The sequence below is a fragment of the Hylobates moloch genome, unplaced genomic scaffold (assembly GCF_009828535.3).
Source record: "Hylobates moloch isolate HMO894 unplaced genomic scaffold, HMol_V3 SCAFFOLD_1, whole genome shotgun sequence".
NCBI classification, from domain to species: Eukaryota; Metazoa; Chordata; class Mammalia; order Primates; family Hylobatidae; genus Hylobates; species Hylobates moloch.
The window spans coordinates 220137207-220162110 of record NW_026652276.1 but is presented as its reverse complement, the minus strand read 5'-3'; the positions used below and the strand labels follow the sequence as shown (position 1 = coordinate 220162110).

General features: G+C 44.6%; 1 protein-coding gene across 2 annotated transcripts in view; it reads left to right on the top strand.

Moving 5' to 3' along the window:
• The window catches only part of ZC3HAV1 (zinc finger CCCH-type containing, antiviral 1), a 68759-nt gene that overhangs the window by 11366 nt on the left and 32489 nt on the right, over nt 1-24904 (top strand). Inside the window, exons 2-5 of one of the 2 annotated variants that reach the window (XM_032761888.2) lie at nt 11833-11968; nt 18417-18669; nt 22481-23254; nt 24070-24171. In XM_032761888.2, coding sequence (XP_032617779.1) covers nt 11833-11968; nt 18417-18669; nt 22481-23254; nt 24070-24171 — 1265 coding nt within the window. Of the gene's footprint in view, nt 1-11832; nt 11969-18416; nt 18670-22480; nt 23621-24069; nt 24172-24904 lie in introns of both variants that reach the window. The other variant, XM_032761886.2, reaches the window with a different exon arrangement.

Genomic DNA, 24904 nt, shown 5'->3' with positions numbered 1-24904 from the left:
AGTCACCTATTGGAAATTCTGTTCCGTAGAGGTGTGTTGGGGCCTGATAATCTGCGTTTTTATTCATTTATTTTTAAATTTTTCTTCTTATTTTTTCTTTCTTTTTTTTTTTTAGACAGAGCCTCTCTCACCCAGGCCAGAGTGCAGTGGCATGATCTCTGCTCACTGCAACCTCTGCCTCCTGGGTTCAAGCAATCCTCTCACCAAACAATCCTCCCACCTCAGCTCTGAAGTAACTGGGATTACAGGCCTCTGCCACCATGCCCAGCTAACTTTTTGTATTTTTAATAGAGATAAGGTTTCGTCATGTTGCCCAGGCTGGTCTTGAATTCCGGAGCTCAAGGTATCCACCCGCCTCAGCCTCCCAAACTGCTGGGATTACAGATGTAAGCCACTGCGTCCCAGGATCTGCATTTTAAATACCACCCTAAAGAATCCATTTGCAGGGGTCAAACCACACTTTCAGAAACATATAATTCCTTGGGGATACACTTCCTGGAAGACTGCAAATGCAAAGTTTTATGTGGCTTTCGAGTTTGAGGGAGCGAGTAAAAGAAATGAATTTTTTAGTTCTGAATGAATGAAAGATTTTTCTTTAAGTGATCTTTCTCAGAGATTAGGGGTTCTATGACTTTTATGTGACAGACCAAAAGACATAGGAAACTTTTGGCATCCTAGGCACCAGGTCAATAAATATTTATTGAGCACAAACTTTGTGTCACAAATGGTAGACAATTCTAGAGGCTTCTACCCCTTCCTTTGTCACTCACAGGATCCTGAAATACCGTCAACCAGTTAATTAATCTCTCTCTGGTTAATATTTGTTAACTTTCAGAGGGACTTATGCTGGGAAGTATTGTGGCAGGTGGTGGGGAGAAGCCAGCCTGTGAGAGGAGAGGGGGCTTGTGTGAACTACTTTCTCTGATCATCAGGATTTCGGTGGCCGGGTGCGGTGGCTCACGCCTGTAATCCCAGCACTTTGGGAAGCTGAGACGGGTGGATCACCTGAGGTCCGGAGTTCAAGACCAGCCTGACGAAAATGGAGAAACCCTGTCTCTATTAAAAACACAAAATCAGCCGGGAGTGGTGGTGCATGCCTATAATCCCAGCTACTCGGGAGGCTGAGGCAGGAGAATCACTTGAACCCAGGAGGCGGAGGTTGCGGTGAGCTGAGATCGCGCCATTGCACTCCAGCCCGAGCAACAAGACTGGAACTCTGTCTCAAAAAAAAAAAAAAAAAGATTGTAGCAGTAATGCCACCACCTGTGGCCATCTACTCTCCTTTTTCTCAGTCCTGATGTGGACCTAGGGCGATGTTTCTCAAACTTTGCTGCATGTTGGGATCACTTAGGAAATCTTTAAAAAATACTGATGCCCGACTCCTACATTCTGATTTAATTAGAGTTTGAATTGGACATTGGGATTTTTTTTTTAAGTCCCTAGATGGTTTTTAATGGGCAACAAAGCTTGTGAACCATGAACTTAGGGGACTAGAGAAGTCAAGACTGGAGAGACTGTCCATAATAACAGAAAGATGGTATTTTGGTGGCACCGGCGCTGTTTGTCCCACTCTTGGTACAACCGTAGGGTATGTGCAGATTCTTGGCCTCCGGCCTCCCCTATCCTCAGTGGGCCCAGCCTGCTGTGCTGCCCAGTCTTGCAAGGCCCTTGGTGCTTTCCTCTCCCTCGGTGCAGGCTGGGGCTTGCTGTGGCTGCAGCCTTAAGGTCACCATTTTCTGCAGTGAGCTGGGGCTCTCTTTGTGCCTGGTGTGTTCTGGGTAATACGGTTGTGGTTAAAGCAAGCTCATTTTTTTCGGCTCCACCCTCTGTCTCTCCCCACATCCTTTGTTACCCCGCTCATGTGATCTCGTCTGGTCCATTCTGTTTCTCCTCCATCTTACTAGGGGCTCTAGAGGCAGTGAACCATCCCTACCCTCTAATAACATGGCAATTTAATCTTGAATATCAGAAGTACAAACATGGGGAATAGGAGCCTCGTGGCTTTAAAATAATATCGCGTTAGGGTTGGTTTTGACTGATGACATTTTATTCTTTAGCTCAATGTTCTCTAGATTTTATCTTTCACACATCCTGGTTCCTTTTTTACCTGGCTTATATCATGATGAGTAATTTCCTGTTTTCTATACAAATCAACGATCTTTTTGTTTTTGCCAACCCTATTAGGTGTTGGGGAGCAGAGGGGATGAAGGAGAGGAGGGAAGGAGTACTTCGATATAAATTACTGTCCAAAAAAAAAAAAAAGACTCGGGTTACTGTCTCTTTTTGGTCTGACTGTTGAGTTGAGAGCTAGCCCTGTGTTTACTGATTTGTGAAGTGCAAGCTCAGAGGTGAACATCCAGTTCAGGAATCTAACCCAGAATCGAATCTGACAAGCGCATCCAGCGATTCTCAGCTCTGACTGCACATGGGAATCACCTGGGCTCCCACCCGTCAAACGAAGCCAGTCTCCAGGGTGCGGCCCAGGTTTAGGTTATTTTCAACACTGCCCAGTTGATCATTATGTGTAGCCAGGAATGAGAATCACTGTGCAGGCTAGTTGTTTAGACTGCACCCGTGGTGAGAAAGAGCGCTTATTGCCTGGGCTAAAATAACATTTTGTTCTGTGGCTGGAAGAGAAAAGTGAAAAGGTCATTTGTTTTTAGGCTTTTGGCCGAGTTCCTTAAAGAGAGACAATTCTGCTCCTTTCAAGGATGTCTTTGCTCTTTTTTTTTTTTAAGTTATCACCTCCTACCGCAACTCGCCCTTTTTGTTTGAGGTTTATCTGCTCCAGGTGTGGGTAGCATTCTGCAAACGCTTGTTTTGTCCTGGGAAATTCATAATAATTAGTAGGAGAGCTCTTTTTGTACTGGCGAGAGGGGAGTTCCCACAGCTTCTAACCAACCTTCTGTAGGACCTGTTGTCCTTTTTGGGGAGGTGGCCCTGAGCTGCCTATACTCCAAGTATGTTCGTAAAACCAGATTGTTAGACATGCAAATTCTTGGCCTCCAACCCTAGATTTACTGATTCAGACACTCCAGGGTGGGGGCCCAGGAATCTAACGGACCGCCTGTTTAGGTGATGCTGATGCATCCTAAAAGATTGAGAATCACCCTGGGATGTCTGGGATGGGGCCTGAGAATTTGCATTTCTGACAACCTCCCAAGTGATGCTGATGATGCTGGCCTAGGGACCAAATTTTCAGCATCGCTAGCTTAGCAAACCCCAAAAGGCCACGGGAGACTTTCACACTATGTCCTGGCTGAAGCCCACTAGCCAATATTAGGCACCTGGAGCTGGGAAAGAGTGATCAGAAGAAAGTCGTAAGGAAGGTTCTGCCACCTGAAACCTACACATGACCCCCTTCAAGCTCTGATCGTGGCCCATGCTGCTGAGCTTGTCTGTACAATACTAATTTCCACTCGTGTCCGTGCGAAGAGACCACCAAACAGGCTTTGTGTGAGCAGCAAGGCTGTTTATTTCACCTGGATGCAGGCGGGCTGAGTCCGGAAAGAGAGTCAGGGAAGAGAGATAGGGGTGGGGCCATTTTATAGGATTTGGGTAGGTAGTGGAAAATTACAGTCAAAACGGGTTGTTCTCTGGTGGGCAGGGGTGAGCCAGGATGAGCCAGAAGGAATTTCACAAAGTAATGTCATCAGTTAAGGCAGGAACAGGCCATTTTCACTTCTTTTGTGATTCTTCAGTTACTTCAGGCCATCTGGATGTATACGTGCAGGTCACAAGGGATATGATGGCTTAGCTTGGGCTCAGAGGCCTGACACTAATCACAACAAATAGTGCCTATCACATAATGTGTTCCTACCACACCCTTTATGTGATTTATGTCCACGATCTCTGCTTGCACCCTGCTTAAATAGTTGGGGGAACAGTGGCTTAAATAATTCAGGATGCCGATTTAAACTTTTTTGGTTTGAAAAAGTTTCAGATCTGTTTTTGTTCATTTTTCCAGCTTAGGTTTTGGCTTGTGTTTTGGGATGCGTGTTCATTACTGGATCTTCCTCTTATCTCAGTCACCTTTGATTTCTCATTTTATCAGGCATCAGTTTCCCAAAGTAGGATTATCGTGACTACTAAAATAACATAGGTGAAGTTCCTGTCACTTAGTAAATGCGTAATAAATGTTAATTTCTGTAATTAACCCAAGTAGAAGGTAAGTGTAAACTGCCCCACCTTCGTGGCTGATCAATATCCTGAAATTAGGGCAAAGATAAAGCCCCTAAGAAGCCGCTGGGGAGAAGTCTAGGGAATGTGGGAAAATGAAGCAGAATTTGCCAGGGAAGGGGCTGTAGGTCAGACCAAGACAAGACAGAGATGTTGCAGGCTGAGACTGGGTTCAGGGTGAGAATCATAGAATCTAGAGGAATAAGAAGTTTGCCTGAGGATGGAGATGAAAAATGAGAAGGAAAACCAGGCCCCAAGGTGGGCAGCACCATGGACCCCAGCCAGTGCAGCATGGGCTAGCTTTGACTTTTCTTTCAGACATGAGCACCTTTGGAAAAGCCTGGACACCTGAGGTTCCAGGGAGAGGGCTCCCCATTAGGCTACTGGCTTCCTGTAGTTATTTAGAGGAAGTGCTGACTTCAGGGACCTTGGAAGTGCCCACTCCTCAGCTAGGACAGGACAGGAACAATTCTGCATCTCGTCATGACCTGCAGAGGTGCCGTAGGCTTGGCTCTAAGTTCAGGACGTCTGGGCTGGAGCTAAAGGGAAGCAAAGATTCTTAATTCCTTCTGACTAACAAGTTGCTATGTAATGCCCAACCTTGTTTTTACTAACCCTGTTTTTAGACTCTCCCTTTCCTTTAATCACCTCGCCTTGTTTCCACCTGAATTGACTCTCCCGTAGCTAAGAGAGCCAGACAGACTCCATCTTGGCTCTTTCACTGGCAGCCCCTTCCTCAAGGACTTGTGCAAGCTGACTCCCAGCACATACAAGAATGCAATTAACTGATAAGATACAGTGGCGAGCTATATCCGCAGTTCCCAGGAATTCGTCTGATTGATAACGCCCAAAGCCCCGCGTCTATCACCTTGTAATAGTCTTAAAGCCCCTGCACCTGGAACTGTTTACTTTCCTGTAACCATTTATCCTTTTAACTTTTTTGCCTACTTTACTTCTGTAAAATTGTTTTAACTAGAACCCCCCCTTTCTAAATCAAAGTATAAAAGAAAATCTAGCCCCTTCTTCAGGGCCAAAAGATCTTTGAGCGTTAGCCATCTCTTGGCCGCCGGCTAAATAAACGGACTTTTAATTCGTCTCAAAGTGTGGAGTTTTCTCTAACTCGCTCAAGTACAACAGCTAAATATATCAGAGCCAGAGGGCAGAACCTGTCTAGAGGTGGGAAGTTTCAGTGAGATCATTTTCAGCTCAATATCAAGAAGAATATTAGGGTGGCACGGTGTCTCACGTCTGTATCCCAGCACCTAGGCCTAGGTGGGAGGATCGCTTGAGCCCAGGAGTTCGAGGCTGTTGTGAGCTGTGATTGTGCCACTGCACTCCAGCCTGGACAACAGTGAGACCCTGTCTCAAAGAAAAGAAAACATTAAAGGTAATGGCCATCAGAACAGTGAGGTAAAGATCCTTGTGAGATAAAGGGGCTCACAGTCATCTGGTCAATCCACGTAGAGAGGATTTCTGCTTTGAGGTGGAGGCTGGAGGGGATTACCTTTCTTTTTTTATTTTTTTGAGACAGAGTCTCGCTCTGTCGCCCAAGCTGAAGTGCAGTGGCGTGATCTCGGCTCACTGCAAGCTCCGCCTGCCGGGTTCACGCCATTCTCCTGCTTCAGCCTCCCGAGTAACTGGGACTATAGCTATTTTTAGTAGAGATAGGGTTTCACCTTGTTAGCTGGGACGGTCTCGATCTCCTGACCTCGTGATCCACCCGCCTCGGCCTTCCAAAGTGCTGAGATTACAGGCGTGAGCCACCGCGCCTGGCTGGCTGAAGGGGATTAGTTTTCAAAGGCCCTTCTTGCTGTAGGAGTCCTTCCTCCGGGATTGATAAAGTGGAGTCTTAGCCCAGCTGCTGAGGGTTCTGGGTGGGGGCTGGTGGGGACTGGTTATCTGAAACCATAGTGCAGGACCAAAAAGCTGAGGTCGACCTTATCAAGGAGTGCCAGGAAGCCAGGGTCACAGGGTGGGGAAAGCAAGGAGAGGGTCCGCCTGGGAGAATGGCAAGGATAGAGGCTGTTGCTAGAGCCTGAGTGACTGGCCTTGACTTCTCCAGGAGGCAAGGTACACGGAGGGCTGGCCGGGTTTCAAGGTCTCGGCTCCTGGTTGACGTAGTCCTTGATTCTCTATTTTTTTCATATGAGGTTACACTGTAAGATCTGAGGGCAATCTAGAGAGTTGCAGACACGATTTACACACAAATAGTAGCATTGAATAAGTGACTTTTAAAAATTAATTCTTAGAGAATAACTTTTACCTAGATGTTTACATTTTCAAAAATTCATCAATTTCAATAAGATCATTTTGCATTTCTATTTACCAGTGACAAACAAAAAATAATAGTGCAACAGATAATATTCAATATTTTGGAAATGAAGGAGAACTATTAAAATAAAAATTTAAATTCACAATAGGAAAAAACAGAATAAATGGAGAGATATTTTCTGTTCCAGAATCAGAAGATTTAATGAAGTTAACATGATATACTTAATATCCAATCTAATTTATGGAGTTAATAGAAATTAAATTCCCAATATACTGCTTTATGGAAATTGACATAATTTATTCCCTAATAAAATGTTTATAATGAAAATAATAGGCTGGGTGTGGTGGTTCACATCTGTAATCCCAGTGCTTTGGGAGGCCAAGGAGGGAGGATCAAAGAAAAGAAAATAATAGTTAAGCACACTAAAGAGTTTTTTGAAAAGGTGTAAGCCAATGATATGAAAAATTACTGTTAATATTTAAAGTATATTTAAAATGTGAACAAAGGGCCAGGCATGGTGGCTCATACCTGTAATCCCAGCACTTTAGGAGGCTGAGGCAGATGGATCACCTGAGGTCAGGAGTTCAAGACCAGCCTGGCTAACATGGCGAAACCCCGTCTTTACTAAAAATACAAAAATTAGCCAGGTGTGGTGGTGGGGCCTGTAATCCCAGCTACTCGGGAGGCTGAGGCAGGAGAATTGCTTGAACCTGGGAGGCAGAGGTTGCAGTGAGCTGAGATCTTGCCATTGCAATCTAGCCTGGGCAACAAGAGCAAAACTACATCAAAAAAAAAAAAAAAAAAAAGTTAACATAGCTCACGCCTGTACTCCCAGCACTTTGGGAGGCCAAAGCAAGTGGATCACTTGAGGTCGGGAGTTCCAGACTGGCCAACATGGTGAAACCGCCTCTCTACTAAAAATACAAAAATTAGCCAGGGGTGGTGGTGCGTGCCTGTAATCCCAGCTACTGAGGAGGCTAAGACATGAGCATTGCTTGAACCCAGGAAGCGGAGGTTGCAGTGAGCTGAGAGTGTGCCACTGCATTTCAGCCTGGGCACAGAGTGAGACCCTGTCTGAAAAAAAAAAAAGACATTGATATGATATTATATGATAAATTGTATGATATTAGATTCTAAACAGAACAGTAGATTGATTAAAAACACAGTAGGGATTACAATTGTTCTTTTTAAATTATTTATTTATTTTTTAGAGACTGAGTCTTGTTCTGTCACCCAGGCTGGAGTGCAGTGGCAGTCACAGCTTGCTGCAGCCTCAAACTCCCAGTCTCAGTGACCCTCCCACCTCAGCCTCCTAAGTAGCTAGAACTACAAGTACGCACCATCATGCTGTGCTAACTTTTAAAATTTTTTATAGAGGCATGGGTCTTACTGTTTTGCTCTGGCTGGTCTCAAACTCCTGGCCTTAAGTGATTTTCCTGCCTTGGCCTCCCAAAGTGCTGGGATTACATACATGAGCCACCATGCACAGCCCCAGTGGTTGTAAACTTGATAAAAGTTTAATAAAAAAAAAAAGTCTAGGATAACAAAATAATAAGAAAGGAATCATATTTAATAGATGTAATTGAGAAAAGTTGATATAAAACACTTATGTCCTCTGATGTCATTTATTATAATAATTTGCAGATGTTTTTATTTTTATTTTTATTTTATTTTATTTTTGAGATGGAGTCTCGCTCTGTTGCCCAGGCTGGAGTGCAGTGGCATGATCTCGGCTCTCTGCAAGCTCCACCTTCCGGGTTCACGCCATTCTCCTGCCTCAGCCTCCTGGGTAGCTGGGACTACAGGCGCCCGCCACCACGCCTGGCTAATTTTTTGTATTTTTATTAGAGACGGGGTTTCACTGTGTTAGCCAGGATGATCTCCATCTCCTGACCTCGTGATCCACCCGCCTCAGCCTCCCAAAGTGCTGGGATTATAGGCGTGAGCCATCACGCCTGGCCTACTAATCTCCAGATGTTTTAAAGAATTAATATTGAAAGTATCTCTTTTAAAGTTAAACTAATTAGTATATATGTAATAGTTATCAAGCTGTGGTGGGTGAATTAATTTTGCAAGTATTAAAGCAATAGGCTAGGGCCGGGTGCAGTGGCTCGTGCCTACAATCCTAATACTTTGGGAGGCTGAGGCGAGCAGATCACTTGAGGTCAGGAGTTTGAGATCAGCCTGGTTAACAATGGTGAAACCTCCTCTCTACAAAAATACAAAAATTAGCTGGGCATGGTGGCGTGCACCTGTAATCCCAGCTACTTGGGAGGCTGAGACACAAGAATTGCTTGAACCTGGGAGGTGGAGGTTGCAGTGAGGGTAGATCATGCCACTGCATCCCCCTGGGTGACAGAAAAAGACTCAGTCTCAAAAAAAATAAAAATAAAAATAAATGAATAAAATAAAGCAGTAGGGTAAATTATAAATGGCAAATTGGAAGGACCTGATCATATAAAAATTTAGCAATAATAATCTTAATCAACTCTTGATAAAAAGGAAGAAATACAAAACTATTTGAAATAAAGCTGGCAAAAATTAATATTAAAAATATAAAGAACAATTACAAATCTGTAGGTCAGTACCTGTTCTCTATTAAACAGTTAAAGGATATGAACAAATAGTATAAATAAGAGGAAACACAAGCACGAAGCCAACATTTGGGAATATTTTGGTCTTGCTAATAATGAAAGTGTGAATTAATAAAAGTATGTCTTTCAGGCCAGGCGCAGTGGCTCATGCCTGTAATCCCAGCACTTTGGGAGGCCAAGGCGGTGGATTACCTGAGGTCAGGAGTTCAAGATCAGCCTGACCAACATGGTGAAATCCCATCTCTACTAAAAATACAAAATTAGCTGGGCATGGTGGCACATGCATGCCTGTAATCCCAGCTACTCAGGAGGCTGAGGCAGGAGAATCTCTTGAACCTGGGAGACGGAGGTGGCAGTGAACTGAGATCTTGCCACTGCACTCCAGCCTGGGCAACAAGAGCAAAACTTCATCTCAAAAAAAAAAAAAAAAAAAGTCTTTCATATGAATTACTTGTATTTCATATCTATTGAAGTGGCATAGTAACAAAATTCAATGTTAATGTGCTTGTGTAGGAAATAGACACACTCCTAGATTGCTGGTGTGTTTTCTGGACAACAGTAGATCAAAATGAACCACAAGCTGCCAAGAAAATTATTGTTTTCTTTAAGGCAATATGCCCAAAGGAATAACTCTCAGGAAAATAATGTAAAAGAAGAAAGGTTATTTGTGTAAAAATAATTGTAGCCACATTATACTAGTGAAAATCTGGGCATTACCCAACTACCTGACAACTTGATAATTGTGGTGAAAACTAGAAAATATTAATATGTGGTCATTTTTTTTTTTGAGATGGAGTTTCGTTCTTGTTGCCTAGGCTGGAGTGCAATGGTGCAATCTCCGCTCACTGCAACCTCCACCTCTCGGTTTCAAGTGATTCTCCTGCCCCAGCCTCCCGAGTAGCTGGGATTACAGGCGTGCACCACCACGCCCGGCTAATTTTTTGTATTTTTAAGAGACGGGGTTTCACCATGAGCAGTCTGGTCTTGAACTTCTGACCTCAGGTGATCTGCCTGCCTCGGCCTTCCAGAGTGCTGGGATTATAGGCGTGAGCCACTGCTCCCAGCCTGTGGTCATATTAATAACTACTAAGGCCTTAAACCTAAGGACTTTGACACTATCACATGTAGAATATTTAAGTTAAAAGGTGGAATGTTAGTCAGGTGTGGTGGCGGGCGCCTGTAATCCAGCTACTTCAGAGGCCAGGGCAGGAGAATCGCTTGAACCCAGGAGGCAGAGGTGGCAGTGAGCTGAGATCGCGCCATTGCACTTCAGCCTGGGTGACAAGAGCAAGACTCTGTCTCAAAAAAAAAAAAAAAAAAAAGTGGAATGAGGCCTGGCACGCCTGTAGTCCCAGCACTTTGGAAGGCTGAGGTGGTTGGATCACTTGAACCCAGGAGTTTGGGACCAGACTGGGCAACATGGCAAAACCCTGTCTCTACAAAAAATTTAAAAATTAGCTGGGTGTGGTGTCGCATGCCCGTAGTCCCAGCTACGGCTGGGACTGAGGTGGGAGGATCACCTGAGCTTGGGGAGGTCAAAGCTGCAGTGAGTCTGATTACACCACTGCTCCCCAACCTGGGGGGAGAGAGTGAGACCTTGTCTCCACAAAAAGGAAAAAAGTGGAATGAGTTTGTTATATGGACATTGATAACTGTCAAATTATGTTTGTCTAGTAAGAGCAAAAGTGCTGCTAGTGTTTCTCAGAGATCTCAATCAGTGCTTCTCAGACTTTAATGTGATTAAATCAAGTGCTCCATCATGCTTCCATCTATGGCTTCCATATTGGAAAGTTTATATTATACAACAATTCCATGATTATAGAAAGTTCTACTGGACATTGTTGAACTAAATCATTAATGTCTCAAAGTGAAGGGGATGTTACATCTTTTTCTGTAGAGTTGTTTGAAACAATTAAGACCTTGTTCCATTCCTTTGTATGTACAAATAAGTATGTACATTGGTATATGAGACATACAAGAGATACAGCAATGAGCAATGTTATATAATGAAAAGGTTAGATAAATGGAATTCTTTTGTCCCGTTGATTTTACTGCAGTCCTGGATGTGTTTTCATAATTTGTTCTCTCTTTCTTGATAGGCAATCATTTTTAAAAGATCGGTTTTAGTTTCTTTGCCAATCTTTTCTTCTTCTGACCTTTCTGAGCAATACACAAATTATAACTTAATGTATACTAGAGGAAATGCTGTTTAAAGAAGTATTGCAATAATTTAAACTCAGATATATGTATATATTTGAAGAAGATACACCATACTCCCATCTACCTGTTTCATGAATTTATTTTACTAAAGTGTATTTTTGGCCTGGCGCAGTGGCTCATACCTGTAATCCCAGCACTTTGGGAGGCTGAGGCAGGCGAATCACCTGAGGTCAGGGGTTCGCGACCAGCCTGGCCAACATGGTGAAACCTCATCTCTACTAAAAATACAAAAAATTAGCCGGGTGTGGTGGTGCGTGCCTGTGGTTCCAGCTACTCAGGAGGCTGAGGCAGAAGAATCGCTTGAACCCAGGAGGCAGAGGTTGCAGTGAGCCGAGGTTGCACCGCTGCACTTCAGCCTGGGGCGACAAGTGAAACTCTGTCTCAAAGAAAAAAATAATAAAGTAAAATAAATAAATAAATAAAGTGTATTCTTTAAGCAGAAGCAACCTGTGTCTGTTATCAAAGAATATGGGCATGGGTCTTTGCTGACTGAAAGTTTAATGGCTGATTTCTGTTTCTTTGCATCTATGGAGTAGAAATACTGACCATTGTCGTGTTTTCTTCCAGGAATTTATGCAAATATTCTCATGAGGTTCTCTCAGAAGAGAACTTCAGAGTCCTGAAAAATCACGAACTCTCTGGACTGAACAAAGAGGAATTAGCAGTGCTGCTCCTCCAAAGTGATCCTTTTTTTATGCCCGAGGTAAGTTGTGATTCCTCAGTTTAAGGAGGGAGAATATTACTGGCTGTATTGTGTCACAGATACTTTGGAGTAGGAGCAGAGAAAATTCAAAATTAATGCCAGGGTACTGCAGGTGGCAGTCGAAGCTGTTGTTGAGTAAACTAAGAGGTCCCAGAAATTTCTCTCCTATTTGAGGTTTGTTTTTTTTGTTTTTTTTGTTTTTTTTTGAGACGGAGTCTTGCTCTGTCCCCCAGGCTGGAGTGCAGTGGCGCGATCTCCGCTCACTGCAAGCTCCGCCTCCCGGGTTCACGCCATTCTCCTGCCTCAGCCTCCTGAGTAGCTGGGACTACAGGTGCCCGCCACCACGCCCGGCTAATTTTTTGTATTTTTAGTAGAGACGGGGTTTCACCGTGTTAGCCAGGATGGTCTCGATCTCCTGACCTCGTGATCCGCCCGCCTCGGCCTCCCAAAGTGCTGGGACTATTTGAGGTTTTATAAGAATTTGAGTCTGGAATATCTCTTCCACTGGGCTGCAAGGGAACCCTGTGTGAGTAAGTATGAGCTGAAGATCTGATAGTAGTCAGACTACTTGATGCTTTAAATCAAGGTGGCTTCTTGGAGGAGATGGACTTTGGAATGAGGTTGGGAAGATGAGGGTATGGGCTAAGCTGTTGTAACAGAGACCCCCTCAAAATACAGTGATTCAAATAACATGTAATTTTGTTTCTCTATCACTTGATAATCTAGGTCAGGGGTTAGCAATCTATAACCCAGAGGCCAAATCTGGCCTGCCACCTTTTTTTTTTTTTTTTTTTTTTTTTTTTTGAGATGGAGTCTCGCTCTGTTGCCCAGGCTGGAGTGCAGTGGCGTGATCTCAGCTCACTGCAACCTCTGCCTCCCTGGTTTAAGCAATTCTCCTGCCTCAGCCTCCCAAGTAGCAGGGATTACAGGTGCCTGCCACCATGCCCTGCTAATTTTTATATTTTGGTAGAGATGGGGTTTCACCACGTTGGCCAGGCTGGCCTCAAACTCCCGACCTCAAGTGATCTGCCCGCCTCGGCCTCCCAAAGTTCTGGGATTACAGGTGTGAGCCACTGCACCCGGCCTGTTTTTATAAACAAAGTTTTATTGGAACACAACCACACCTATTTGTTTATGACTGCTCTCACCCTGCAAGGGTGAGTTCAGTAGTTGCAGCAGAAACAGAATGGCCTACAAAGCCTAAAATATTTACTATCTGATCCTTTATGGAAAAGGTTTGCCAACTCTTGGTCTTTCCTGGATATGGACAGGGGGGTAGCCTGAGTTGTCAGGCAGCTAGACTCAATGATGTCATCAAGGGATTCAGGTCAGTAGGTCAGCTCTGTTATCTTCAAAATGTGGCTTCCGTCTCTGTGTACAATGAGTCTGTACTCACTGTCACCATTTTCTAGCCAGTGGAAATGTAGAGAGGAAGTAAATGGAAGGCAAGCAGTTTCCTTTTTTAAAAGATGTGACGTGGACATTGTATATGGCACATCTGCTCAATCACATTGGCCAGAGATTATTACATGTCACACTTAGCTGAAAGGGAGTCTGGGAAATATAGTTTCTGTCTGGGAAACCATGCGTCTACCTAAAACTTGGGAGCTTCTATTACTAGAAGAAAGACGGGGACAATGGTGGATAATTAACAGTTTCATCCACTCAGGAATATAGACTTAAGGATCAGAGAATACTGTTTAAAGCCTGGTATCGGCCGGGCGTGGTGGCTCACGCTTGTAATCCCAGCATTTTGGGAGGCCGAGGCGGGCGGATCACGAGGTCAGGAGATCGAGACCACGGTGAAACCCCGTCTCTACTAAAAATACAAAAAAATTAGCCAGGCGTGGTGGCGGGTGCCTGTAGTCCCAGCTACTCGGAGAGGCTGAGGCAGGAGAATGGCGTGAACCCGGGAGGCGGAGCTTGCAGTGAGCCGAGATTGCGCCACTGCACTCCAGCCTGGGGGACAGAGCGAGACTCCGTCTCAAAAAAAAAAAAAAAAAAGAAAAAGCCTGGTATCTGGCCCGATAAAATCCATGAATAGAGAAGTTAGCCTCACAGTTAAAGAGAGTCATAGAAACATAATGGGTGAGTGGAAGGGATTAAGAAAATGTAAGTAAAGTTGAAATTCAGTTGCACTTTTTTTTTTTTGAGACAGGATCTTGCTCTGTCACCCGGGCTGCAGTGCAATGGCATGATCAGGGCTCACTGCAGCCTTGACCTCCTGGGCTCAAGTTATCCTCCTGCCTAAGCCCCCCAAGTACCTGGGACTATAGGCATGCACCACCATAGCTGGCTAACTTTTTTTAAATTTTAATAGGGACAGGGTCTCACTATGTTGCCCAGGCTGGTCTCGAACTCCTGAGCTCAACGATCCTCCTGCCTCAGCCTCTCAAAGTACTGGGATTACAGGCATGAGCCACTGCACCCAGCTCAGATGCACTTTTATATACAGTGAGATAGCTGTTGGGGACTTCCGGAGGCTTAAACACTTTTTGACTCTGAGCTCAGTGTGTTTCCCTAAGAACTTAAAAAACTTATAACATGAGAAGTGATTTTGAGTTGGCCACTGAGCTCAGGAGAGATACGAATGAAAGACACATTATAAAGACTTGTTGGGAGTTAGGGGAGGAAAATATGTCCCATTTGCTCTCCAGCCCCATGCATTCTTCTATCTAGATCTTGGATTTGTTTCTCTCTCTCTCTCTCTGTCTTTGTCTCTCTCTCTGTCTCTCTCGCTGTCTTTGTCTCTCTCTCTCTGTCTTTGTCTGTCTCTCTGTCTCTCTCTCTCCCTCTTTCTCTGTCTCTCTCTGTCTCATTTCCAGGAGTCCAAGATTTAAAGGTCTTGTCTTGGGATATCTATGGCCCTTGACCTAGGTACTAGCCCAGTACCCTATGACTACCAGCATGGGAAAAATGCCTTACACATCAACCCCGTTAAAGCTCACCCCGACCATCAGAGACAGCCCATCCTTTTCCTTTCATTGAGGGAATGACAAGATGCAGTCTTGCCATGACACTTGAGAGAAGGTATTTTGTGGTCTATCCTTAGTCTAGTGTTAACCCGGAGGCTTAGAAAGGCCATTCATCATGTCTGATCGCTGCTTCAGTTCTTCAAAAGCAACAGGTACTTTTAACATCAGTCCACACATCTATGTTGAGTCCCTGGAGAATAAGGACAATCTTCCTGTATTAGTCCATTTTCATGCTGGTGTGAAGACATACCTGAGACTGGGTAATTTATTAAGGAAAGAGGTTTAATTGGCTCACAGTTCTGCATGGCTGGGGAGGCCTCAGGAAACTTACAATCATGGTGGATGGCAAAACAGGAACATCTTACATGGTAGCAAGCAAGAGAAGTGAGTGCTAAGCAAAGGGGGAGGCCCTTATAAAACATCACATCTTGTGAGAACTCACTATCATGAGAACAGTAGAATGGGAGTAACTGCCCCCATGATTCAATTGCCTCCTACCAGGTCCCTCCCATGACATGTGGGGATTATAGGAACTACAATTCCAGATGAGATTTGGGTGGGGACACAGCCAAACCATATCACTTCCCTTCTCTAGGGAGGAGGTCGGCAGATATGAACCTAAGACAAGGCGCTGTTGTGTAAGGGATCCCAGAAGAGCCCATTGATTACAGTGCTGTGAGGGTCCCTATAGGAAAATGCTCTCATCATGCTTTTATCAAACAGTGCAAAGAAGAGGTCAGCATCACCCAAGGCTCCCTTTCCGTTGTTAGAATTCAGTACCCACAATTAGAGGATGGGGTGGGGTGGGGAGGTTCTTGCCTGAAGCTTGTTTTTGGCTAATAATTCAATTGCCATTTTCCACTCATCAGAGTTAAGATCCCAGAACGGGGGACTGCATTATTTCCTGAACTAGATAGAGGTCTGGGGAGCTGGTTTCTGGAGTTAGCATGACTTAGTACTGTTGGTATAAGTTTTTGTTCAAGAATGCTGGGCGAGAGAAGGCTCTAAAGGAGTGTTTTAACTTAGGGGAGTAGGATGGAATTTTTTCATAGGGCTTTGGCAGGAGGAGTCAGCCAGAGTTCAGCTAATTTCAAGAAGAGTTGGTCCAGGATGGCTCTCTAAAGATGGAGGAATTATCCCTGCAGATTTGCAGCTGTTGTTTGGGCAATTTGGATTTTTTTTTTTCTTTTTTGAGATGGAGTCTCACTCTGTCTCCCAGGCTGGAGTGCAGTGGTGCAATCTCAGGTCACTGCAACCTCCGTCTCTGGTTAAAGCGATTCTCCTGCCTCAGCTTCCCGTGTAGCTGGGATTAACAGCCATACACCACCACACCCGGATAATTTTTTGTATTTTTAGTAGAGACAGGGTTTCACCATGTTGGCCAGGCTGGTGTCAAACTCCTGACCTCAGGTGATCCTCCCGCCTCAGCCTCCCAAAGTGCTAGGATTACAGGTGTGAGCCACCGTGCCCAGCCTGAACCACCATGCCTGGCCGATTTGGATTTTATCAGAAAGGAAGAGGAGGAAGAGAGGGGCGAAGTTAAGTGTAAGAGGCAGTGCAGAGAAACAGCTTTGTGGTTTAGGGGGTGTGAGATGGGGACCACAGTGGAATGTTTCCAGTCACTTCATTGGTTGTTTTGCATTCATTCAACTAATATTTAGGAGCACCCGCAAGTGTTAGTCACAATGTTAAAATACTGGAGGTAACCAGTGGGAATCCACACACCCAGCCCTAAAAAACTACATATTCGGCCGGGCGCGGTGGCTCATGCTTGTAATCCCAGCACTTTGGGAGGCCGAGGCAGGTGGATCACGAGGTCAGGAGATCGAGACCATGGTGAAACCCCGTCTCTACTAAAAATACAAAAAAAATTAGCCGGGCGTGATGGCGGGCGCCTGTAGTCCCAGCTACTCGGAGAGGCTGAGGCAGGAGAATGGTGTGAACCCGGGAGGCGGAGCTTGCAGTGAGCCGAGATTGCGCCACTGCACTCCAGCCTGGGCGACAGAGCGAGACTCCGTCTCAAAAAAAAAAAAAAACTACATATTCACACTTTTTCATTTTGCTTTGACTTGTGAGAACATAAAAAGATCAGGCAAACCTGACTGCCTGGTATATAAACTTGTACAATTGAAAATGGGCTTATTAAAGGAAGAAATACTTTCATTTGTTCTGGCCTAATGAAGGCAGGAGCATTCTTGCTTAATATCAGCGTGGGAATAGGAATGTTAACAAAACATCATTTGTGAAGTTGCTAATGGTGCTTTTTTGCTACAGCTCAAACTTTAGCGGACATCAGAATCACCCGGAAGGTTTGTTAAAACACAGACTGTTGGGCCCCACCTCTGATGGTTCAGACTCTATAGATATGGGCAAGTGCCTGAAGATTTGCATTTCTAACAAATTTACAGGTAGTGCTGATTGTGCTGGTCCGGGGACCACACTTTGAGAATCGCTGGTCTAGAGTCTAGAATCTGGATAATAGACTTGATAGCAGTTACGTATATCTATTTGAATCAGGTTTTAGTGATTGTCCATGTGGCTAAATCATTGCTAGTGGGGTTTGAATCATGGCATTGCCATCTAGACAGATCACAGTGAACCATACTGATCTGGTTTGCTCAGAGTCTGTTGAAGTGACTCATTAAAATGTCTGAAATTCGGGTTTCTTACTAATTATATTGGTTTCCTCATTTCATGGTTCAAACACGTGCATCACACTTTATATTTTGCATAACACATTTACAAATTTTGTTATTTAGTCTGCTTAACAACTTGGTTTTTGTAGACAGAACAAATCGTTTCCTCCTGTTACAGCAAAGGAAACGGAGGCTAAGAGTAGGTAAGGCATCCTTTGAGGTCACACAGCTGCTTCCAGGGGGCCTCAGATTTTAAAACCAGCATCCTCCAGTTCTGTGTCATATGGCCTGGCCTCAGCTGCAGTATTTTCTCTGCCCTCTTTCCAGTAGGGACTACATCTCTTCAGAGCTAGTCACGTACATGTATCTATTTAGATGGAAATACAAACCTTATCTTCTTTAGGCAATCTTTTGAGAAATGTCATTCTGCCTAGCAGAGACTAAATTTTGGATTTCCAAACAGTTGCAGGTAAGACCTATGTGTCCTTTTCATTGCAAAGTGAGTTGATAACCAAAGATGAGCCTTCTGTGCTGGGTTCCTTCATGATATAGGGCTCACTTTGGGTCCTGTTTGTAGCTAACAAGCTTACATTGATTCTTCCAAGTGTTGTCAAATTGATCAGTATCTTTTAGTTAGTCTGTGGACCTCTTCTGCCCCAAGTAAATCACCAACTGAATGTGACTCATCAAAGACTGTAGAATCTGCATGTATTTTTCCCCCTTTGGTATATCTCTGCTTGCTTCAGAGATTTTTTGCACACGTGAGCTTGCCGTAATGAATGTTTGGCAAATACAAGAAGGTGTTTTGACTCTGGCTATTGTTTCTCCCTTCTGTAGATATGCAAAAGTTATAAGGGAGAGGGTCGGCAGCAGATTTGTAACCAGCAGCCACCGTGTTCAAGACTCCACATCTGTGACCACTTCACCCGAGGGAACTGTCGTTTTCCCAACTGCCTCCGGTCCCATAACCTGATGGACAGAAAGGTGCTGGCCATCATGAGGGAGCACGGGCTGAGCCCCGATGTGGTCCAGAACATCCAGGACATCTGCAACAGCAAGCACATGCAGAAGAACCCCCCGGGGCCCAGAGGTAAAGGCCTTTTCTTTTTCAATTGTGTGAATTCTTTTGTTTTTTTTGTTTGTTTGTTTGTTTTTGAGGCAGAGTCTCTCTGTCACCCAAGCTGGAGTGCAGTGGCGTGATCTCAGCTCACTGCAACCTCTGCCTCCCGGGTTCAAGTGATTCTCCTGCCTCAGCCTCCCGAGTAGCTGGGATTACAGGTGCACACCACTACACCCAGCTCATCTTTGTATAAATTAGAGACGGGGTTTCGCCATGTTGGCCAGGCTGGCCTTGAACTCCTGACCTAAGGTAATCTCCCTGCCTCAGCCTTTCAAAGTGCTGGGATTACAGGCATGAGCCACTGCACCTGGCCAATTGTGTGAACTTTCAAATCAGCAGAAATCGCAAGCAAAGAAAAACTGCCATAATCACTCTACCTTGCCATGTAAAACGGCATTTTCCCTTCCAAACTTCATGCATATGTATATACCATTTTTACATAATTATAATGGTAGTATACATGCAATGTTTGCAATTCAATTTTTATGCTTAGCACTATTGCCCCCCCAGGTTTAAAAAAGTGCATATCATATTTCTAAAAACTAATTAATAAAGCTTTTTTTTTAAAGGAAAAGAAACAAACATAAAATTGTTTAGATTTATTGGCTGTCAACGTTTTGCCCAATTGCTTTAGCGCTTTCTTTCTCTCTATGTATACATGCAGCTACTCACACACACGTGGAACATTTTAGTGGTTAAAGCATTTGATATATGTAAATATGACATTTCACACCTGAATATATCAGCATGTATCTCCTCAGAACAAGGCCATTCTCTTACATAATCACAAGACAATTAATACAGAAAATTTATTTTATTTTATTTTATTTTATTTTTTTATTTTAATTTTTTTGAGACGGAGTCTCGCTCTGTCGCCCAGGCTGGAGTGCAGTGGCGCAATCTCGGCTCACTGCAAGCTCCGCCTCCCGGGTTCACGCCATTCTCCTGCCTCAGCCTCTCCGAGTAGCTGGGACTACAGGCACCCACCACCACGCCCGGCTAATTTTTTGTATTTTTAGTAGAGACGGGGTTTCACCGTGGTCTCGATCTCCTGACCTCGTGATCCGCCCGCCTCGGCCTCCCAAAGTGCTGGGATTACAAGCGTGAGCCACCGCGCCCGGCAGAAAATTTATTATTGATGTAAAACTATGTACAATTTAATTTATGGTCCTCAGTGCCATTTCTTTAAAAAAAAACCCAGTATTTTAAAATTTCTAGAAAAAACACAATAACTCCCATTCCCTCCTTTCCCCAGCCCCTGGCAACTAACATTCTGCTTTCTGTTTGTATGAATTTGACAACCCTAGGTAGTTCACATAAGTGGAATAGTACAATATTTATCCTTTTCTGACTGGCTTATTTCACTTAGCATGATGTCCTCAGGGTTCATCCATGTTATAGCATATGTCAGAATGAATATTTCATTGTATGTATATAATTATATATTTTTTATCCATTCATCTGTCGATGGATATTTGGATCATTTCCAGTTTGGCTATTGTGAATAATGCTGCTGTAAACATGGTGTACAGATACCACTTTGAGACCCTGTTTTCAGTTCTTTGGGGGTATATAATCAGAAGTAGAATTGCTAGATCATATGGTAATTCTATGTTTAATTTTTGGAGGAACGATCACACCGTTTTTTGTAGCAGCTGTGCCATTTTTCATTTCTGCCAACAGTGCACATGGGTTCAAATTTCTCACATCCTCTATCATTTTGTGTTTTCTGAATTTTTTTTTAATAATAGCCATCCTAAGGAGTATGAAGTGCTATTACTTTTTTTTTTCTTGTTTTGAGACGGAGTCTCGCTCTGTCACCCAGGCTGGAGTGCAGTGGTGCGACCTTGGCTCACTGCAATGGCCGGCCGCCTCCCGGGTTCAAGTGATTCTTCTGCCTCAGTCTCCCAACCAGCTGGGATTACAGGTGCCCGCCACCACGCCCAGCTAATTTTTGTATTTTTAGTAGAGACGGGGTTTCACCATGTTGGCCAGGCTGGTCTTGAACTCCTGACCTCAAGTGATCCACCCACCTTAGCCACCCAAAGTGCTGGGATTACAGGCATGAGCCACCGTGCCCAGCCAAGTGCTGCTATTTCTGAAGCATTTTCATATTACATAATGGCATTCATTTTTAATGTCTTTATGAAGTGGATGTAGAAAAGATGAATTTTATGAAGCAGATAGAATACATGATTCTAAGATTCTGTGCAAAGTAATGAACAATTAAACCTCCTTATATTTGGGAAATGGTTTATCATTTACACGGGACTTTCACCCCAAATAAATATTTCATCATTGTTCGTCACAGTGAAACCACAAAGAAAGGTAGATATGTCATTTATTAGCGTTACTTAAGGGGGTAAAGAGACTGAGGCTCAGAAATAGTAAGCAACTTTTATTGCAAGCAGCCTCAGCTCATGTTTAGAAGAATGAAGGATAATGTAATGAAGAAATAAAAGGTAACATTTTCAAGGCCTCACATCACTAGAAAGTAGCAGAGTGCATGTTCTGATCCCATAGCTAATGTTTTTTCTCTCTCACTACGGTTCTCTCTGACCAGAGGAACGTCTGGAGGGATGGGCTTTGTTGGTGGCTTCTCAGTGTAAACTTATTGTGAATGAGAAAGATCTGTATAGATTTTCACTTCCAGTTAATCTCCTGAGTTGACAGGAGGAGGGTGTTTGCTTTCACTACATTACTGCTGCCCCCTGGGTTTGGAAGAGAAAAAAAATGTCTCTTCTACCCCTTCCCCACACAAAAAAGCACAACTCACACACACACAAGAGCACAAGTGCACACCTCACATTCACACACCACACGTGCACATGTGCCTCAAACACAGACATGCACGTCTTCCACATGTACCCCCAGCACACACACATACCCCACATAAACATCACATGCATGCACGCCACACACATGCCACACGTGCTCACAAACACACGCGTACTCCTTCCTTCCTCCCTGCTTCCAGAAGGGTGTGACCTATCAAGTTTCTAGAGGAAGACCAGTTCCCTCCAGGCCACACTGCTTTGTTGATGTTGACTTCTGATATACTTTGGCCTTATGGAGTGGGATGAAGAAAACTGGAAAAATTTCCAGCTTAAACAAAGTCAGGCCTTTAGACAGTGGTTTCATTTTCTGTTGGTTTGTTTGAAGCGTTGTGAATCTGTCAATAGCCACGTACACCCATATCACAATGTGGGCAAAATCGAATGCTTTCTGGAAAATCTTCTCTGATTTGCCCTAACCTATCTCTCCATTGACCATAGTGGTGAATGTTGACTCAGGACCAGGAGATAGTGGACAGCCCCACCTAAAAGTTTTGGGGTTTGGGGGCTACTTTGAGTCCCAGAAGAGAGCCAGGCTCTCACTATCATCCTAGGCCATGGAATGACGTGCTCTGCCGTGCAGGCAGAATGTCAAGATTCTTTCATCAGCTGACACAGTTGGTGAGCACCTGTAGTCCCAGCTACTCAGGAGGCTGAGGTGGGAGGATCGCTGGAGCCCAGGAGTTCGAGGTTGCAGTGAGCTGTGGTTGGGCCACTGCATTCCAGCCTGGGCAACAGAGCAACACTCCATCTCTTAAAAAAAAGAAAAATCCCATCATTGTCAAACCACCCATCTTCAAGATTTTTACACATCAGAGTAGACCAAGTAATTTGATAGCACTTGGATAGCAAAGCTAGAAAAGCGAAGAGGAGGAAGGGTGGTAGGAACTCAGTCACGTTAACTCTGATGTTCATTATTTTGTTTCATTTTGGCTTTTTTCCCTTAGCTCCTTCTTCACATCGTAGAAACACGGCATATAGGGCTAGAAGCAAAAGTAGAGATCGGTTCTTTCAGGGCAGCCAAGAAGTTCTTGCGTCTGCTTCAGCGTCTGCCGAGAGGTCCTGCACGCCTAGTCCAGATCACATCGGCCACAGGGCTTCCCTGGAGGACGCACCTGTGGACGATCTCACCTACAAGTTCACGTATCTGGAGAGTCAGGATCGCGCTCGGCCTCCCTCGGGCTCGTCCAAGGCTACTGATCTTGGAGCAAAAAGTCAGGCCGGGGCAAGCCAGAGGTTTTTAGAGAACGGCAGTCAAGAGGACCTCTTGCACGGAAATCCAGGCAACGCTTACCTTGCTTCCAATTCAACACCAGCCCCCAACTGGAAGAGCCTCACATCCTGGACGAATGACCCAGGCGCCAGGAGAAAGACTGTGTTTTCTCCCACGCTACCTGCCGCCCGCTCTTCTCTTGGCTCTCTGCAAACACCTGAAGCTGCGACCAACAGAAAGGGCACAGGCTTGCTTTCCTCAGACTACAGGAACATCGATGGCAAAAGTGGAACTCAGGACATCCAGCCTGGCCCTCTTTTTAATAATAATGCTGATGGAGTGGCCACAGATATAACTTCTACCAGGTCCTTAAATTACAAAAGCACTAGCAGCGGTCAGAGAGAAATATCATCACCTAGGACTCAGGATGCCGGAGCTGCTTCCCGAGATGTCCAGGCCACTGGCAGAATCGCAGATGATGCTGACCCAGGAGTAGCACTTGTTAACGGTAAATACAAAGGGAAGACACTTTGGGCTGGCACATTTGTTCGCGATACTCCAAATGGCTCTAGTCAAGTGGCGGATAAAACTACTGATGTAGAAAAAACTGGTGCCGCTGGTTTTGGCTTAACAATGGCGGTCAAGGCAGAAAAAGGTGTGTTACGTACTGGAAGTCAGAGTCTGAGGAACCCGGTCCCCACCACACCTGGGGAATCCACTGCCCCTGCACAGGTCAGCACTCTGCCTCAGTCACCTGCTGCCCTCTCCTCAAGCAACAGAGCTGAAGTCTGGGGGGCCCAAAGGCAGAACTGCACCCAGGTTCCTGTTTCCTCTGCCAGCGAGCTCACAAGGAAGACAACAGGGTCTGCTCAGTGTAAGTCACTGAAGGACAAAGGGGCCTCTGTGTCTTGAGTCTGCAGCAGAGTGGCTATGGCTGGTGGTTTTTCCTTGGATGTTCCCCAGTTCTTAAAGGGTAGAGAGTTAGAGGGTTTGGGTTACGGGGTGGTCTGGTGAGGAGGTTGACTAGTGAAGACAGGGAAGGGCCAACCAGTAGAACCACAGGGAATTAGCTGCCACATTTATTGACTTAGGAATATTTCAACTATGATTTAAGAAATAAACATAGCTTTCACAGGACTCTGAGGTCCACATTTTTGTTCTATGGAGGGGCTGTCTAGACGCTCATGAGCAACACATAAATCATAGGAATTTTCTTGAACATGGCCCCCATTTCAGATATTCTTTCCCATTGTGAGACCAAGTGCCTTGATTTTTGGTTTAAACATGAAGATCAGCATACATGCATCCTTTTTTGTTTCATAGATTCTTTGTCTGATGTCACAAGTACCACATCTTCTAGGGTGGATGATCATGACTCAAAGGAAATTTGTCTTGACCATCTGTGTAAGGGTTGTCCGCTTAATGGTGAGTAACCTAGGGACTTTTCTGTAAGCTTCTACCTTTTGGCCATTGTAAATAACACTGCTATGAACCTGGGTGTGCAAATGCCTTCTCAAAACCCTGCTTTCAATTCTTTTGGATATATACCCAGAAGTGGAGTTGGGGGATCATACAGTACTTCCATGTTTAATTATTTTTTTTGAGGAACTATTATTCATAGTGGCTATACCATTTTTCTTTCCTACCAGCAATGCACAAGGGTTCAAATTTCTCCACATCCTCACCAACACTTGTTCTTTTTGTGTGTGTTTGTTTGCCTTTTTTGTTTGTTTTGAGACAGAGTCTCACTCTGTCACCCAGGATGGAGTGCAGTGGTGTAATCTCAGCTCCCTGCAACCTCTGCCCCCTGGGTTCAAGTGATTCTCCTGCCTCAGCCTCCCAAGTAGCTGGGGTTACAGGCGTGTGCCACCATGTCCGGCTAATTTTTGTATTTTTAGTAGAGACGGGGTTTTTGCACGTTGGCCAGACTGGTCTTGAACTCCTGACCTCAAGTGATCCACCTGCCTCGGCCTTCCAAAGTGCTGGGATTACAGGCATGAGCCACTGTGCCCAGACACTGTTTGTCTTTGATAGCAGCCATTCTAACAAGTGTGAGGTGTGGACTATAATGAGTGGTTGTGTACTTTTCAGTCAGCCAAGTCTCAAGTAGGGCCACTCTACGGGTGTCCCTGCAGTGTCTAAACCTGTCTTTTTTGTT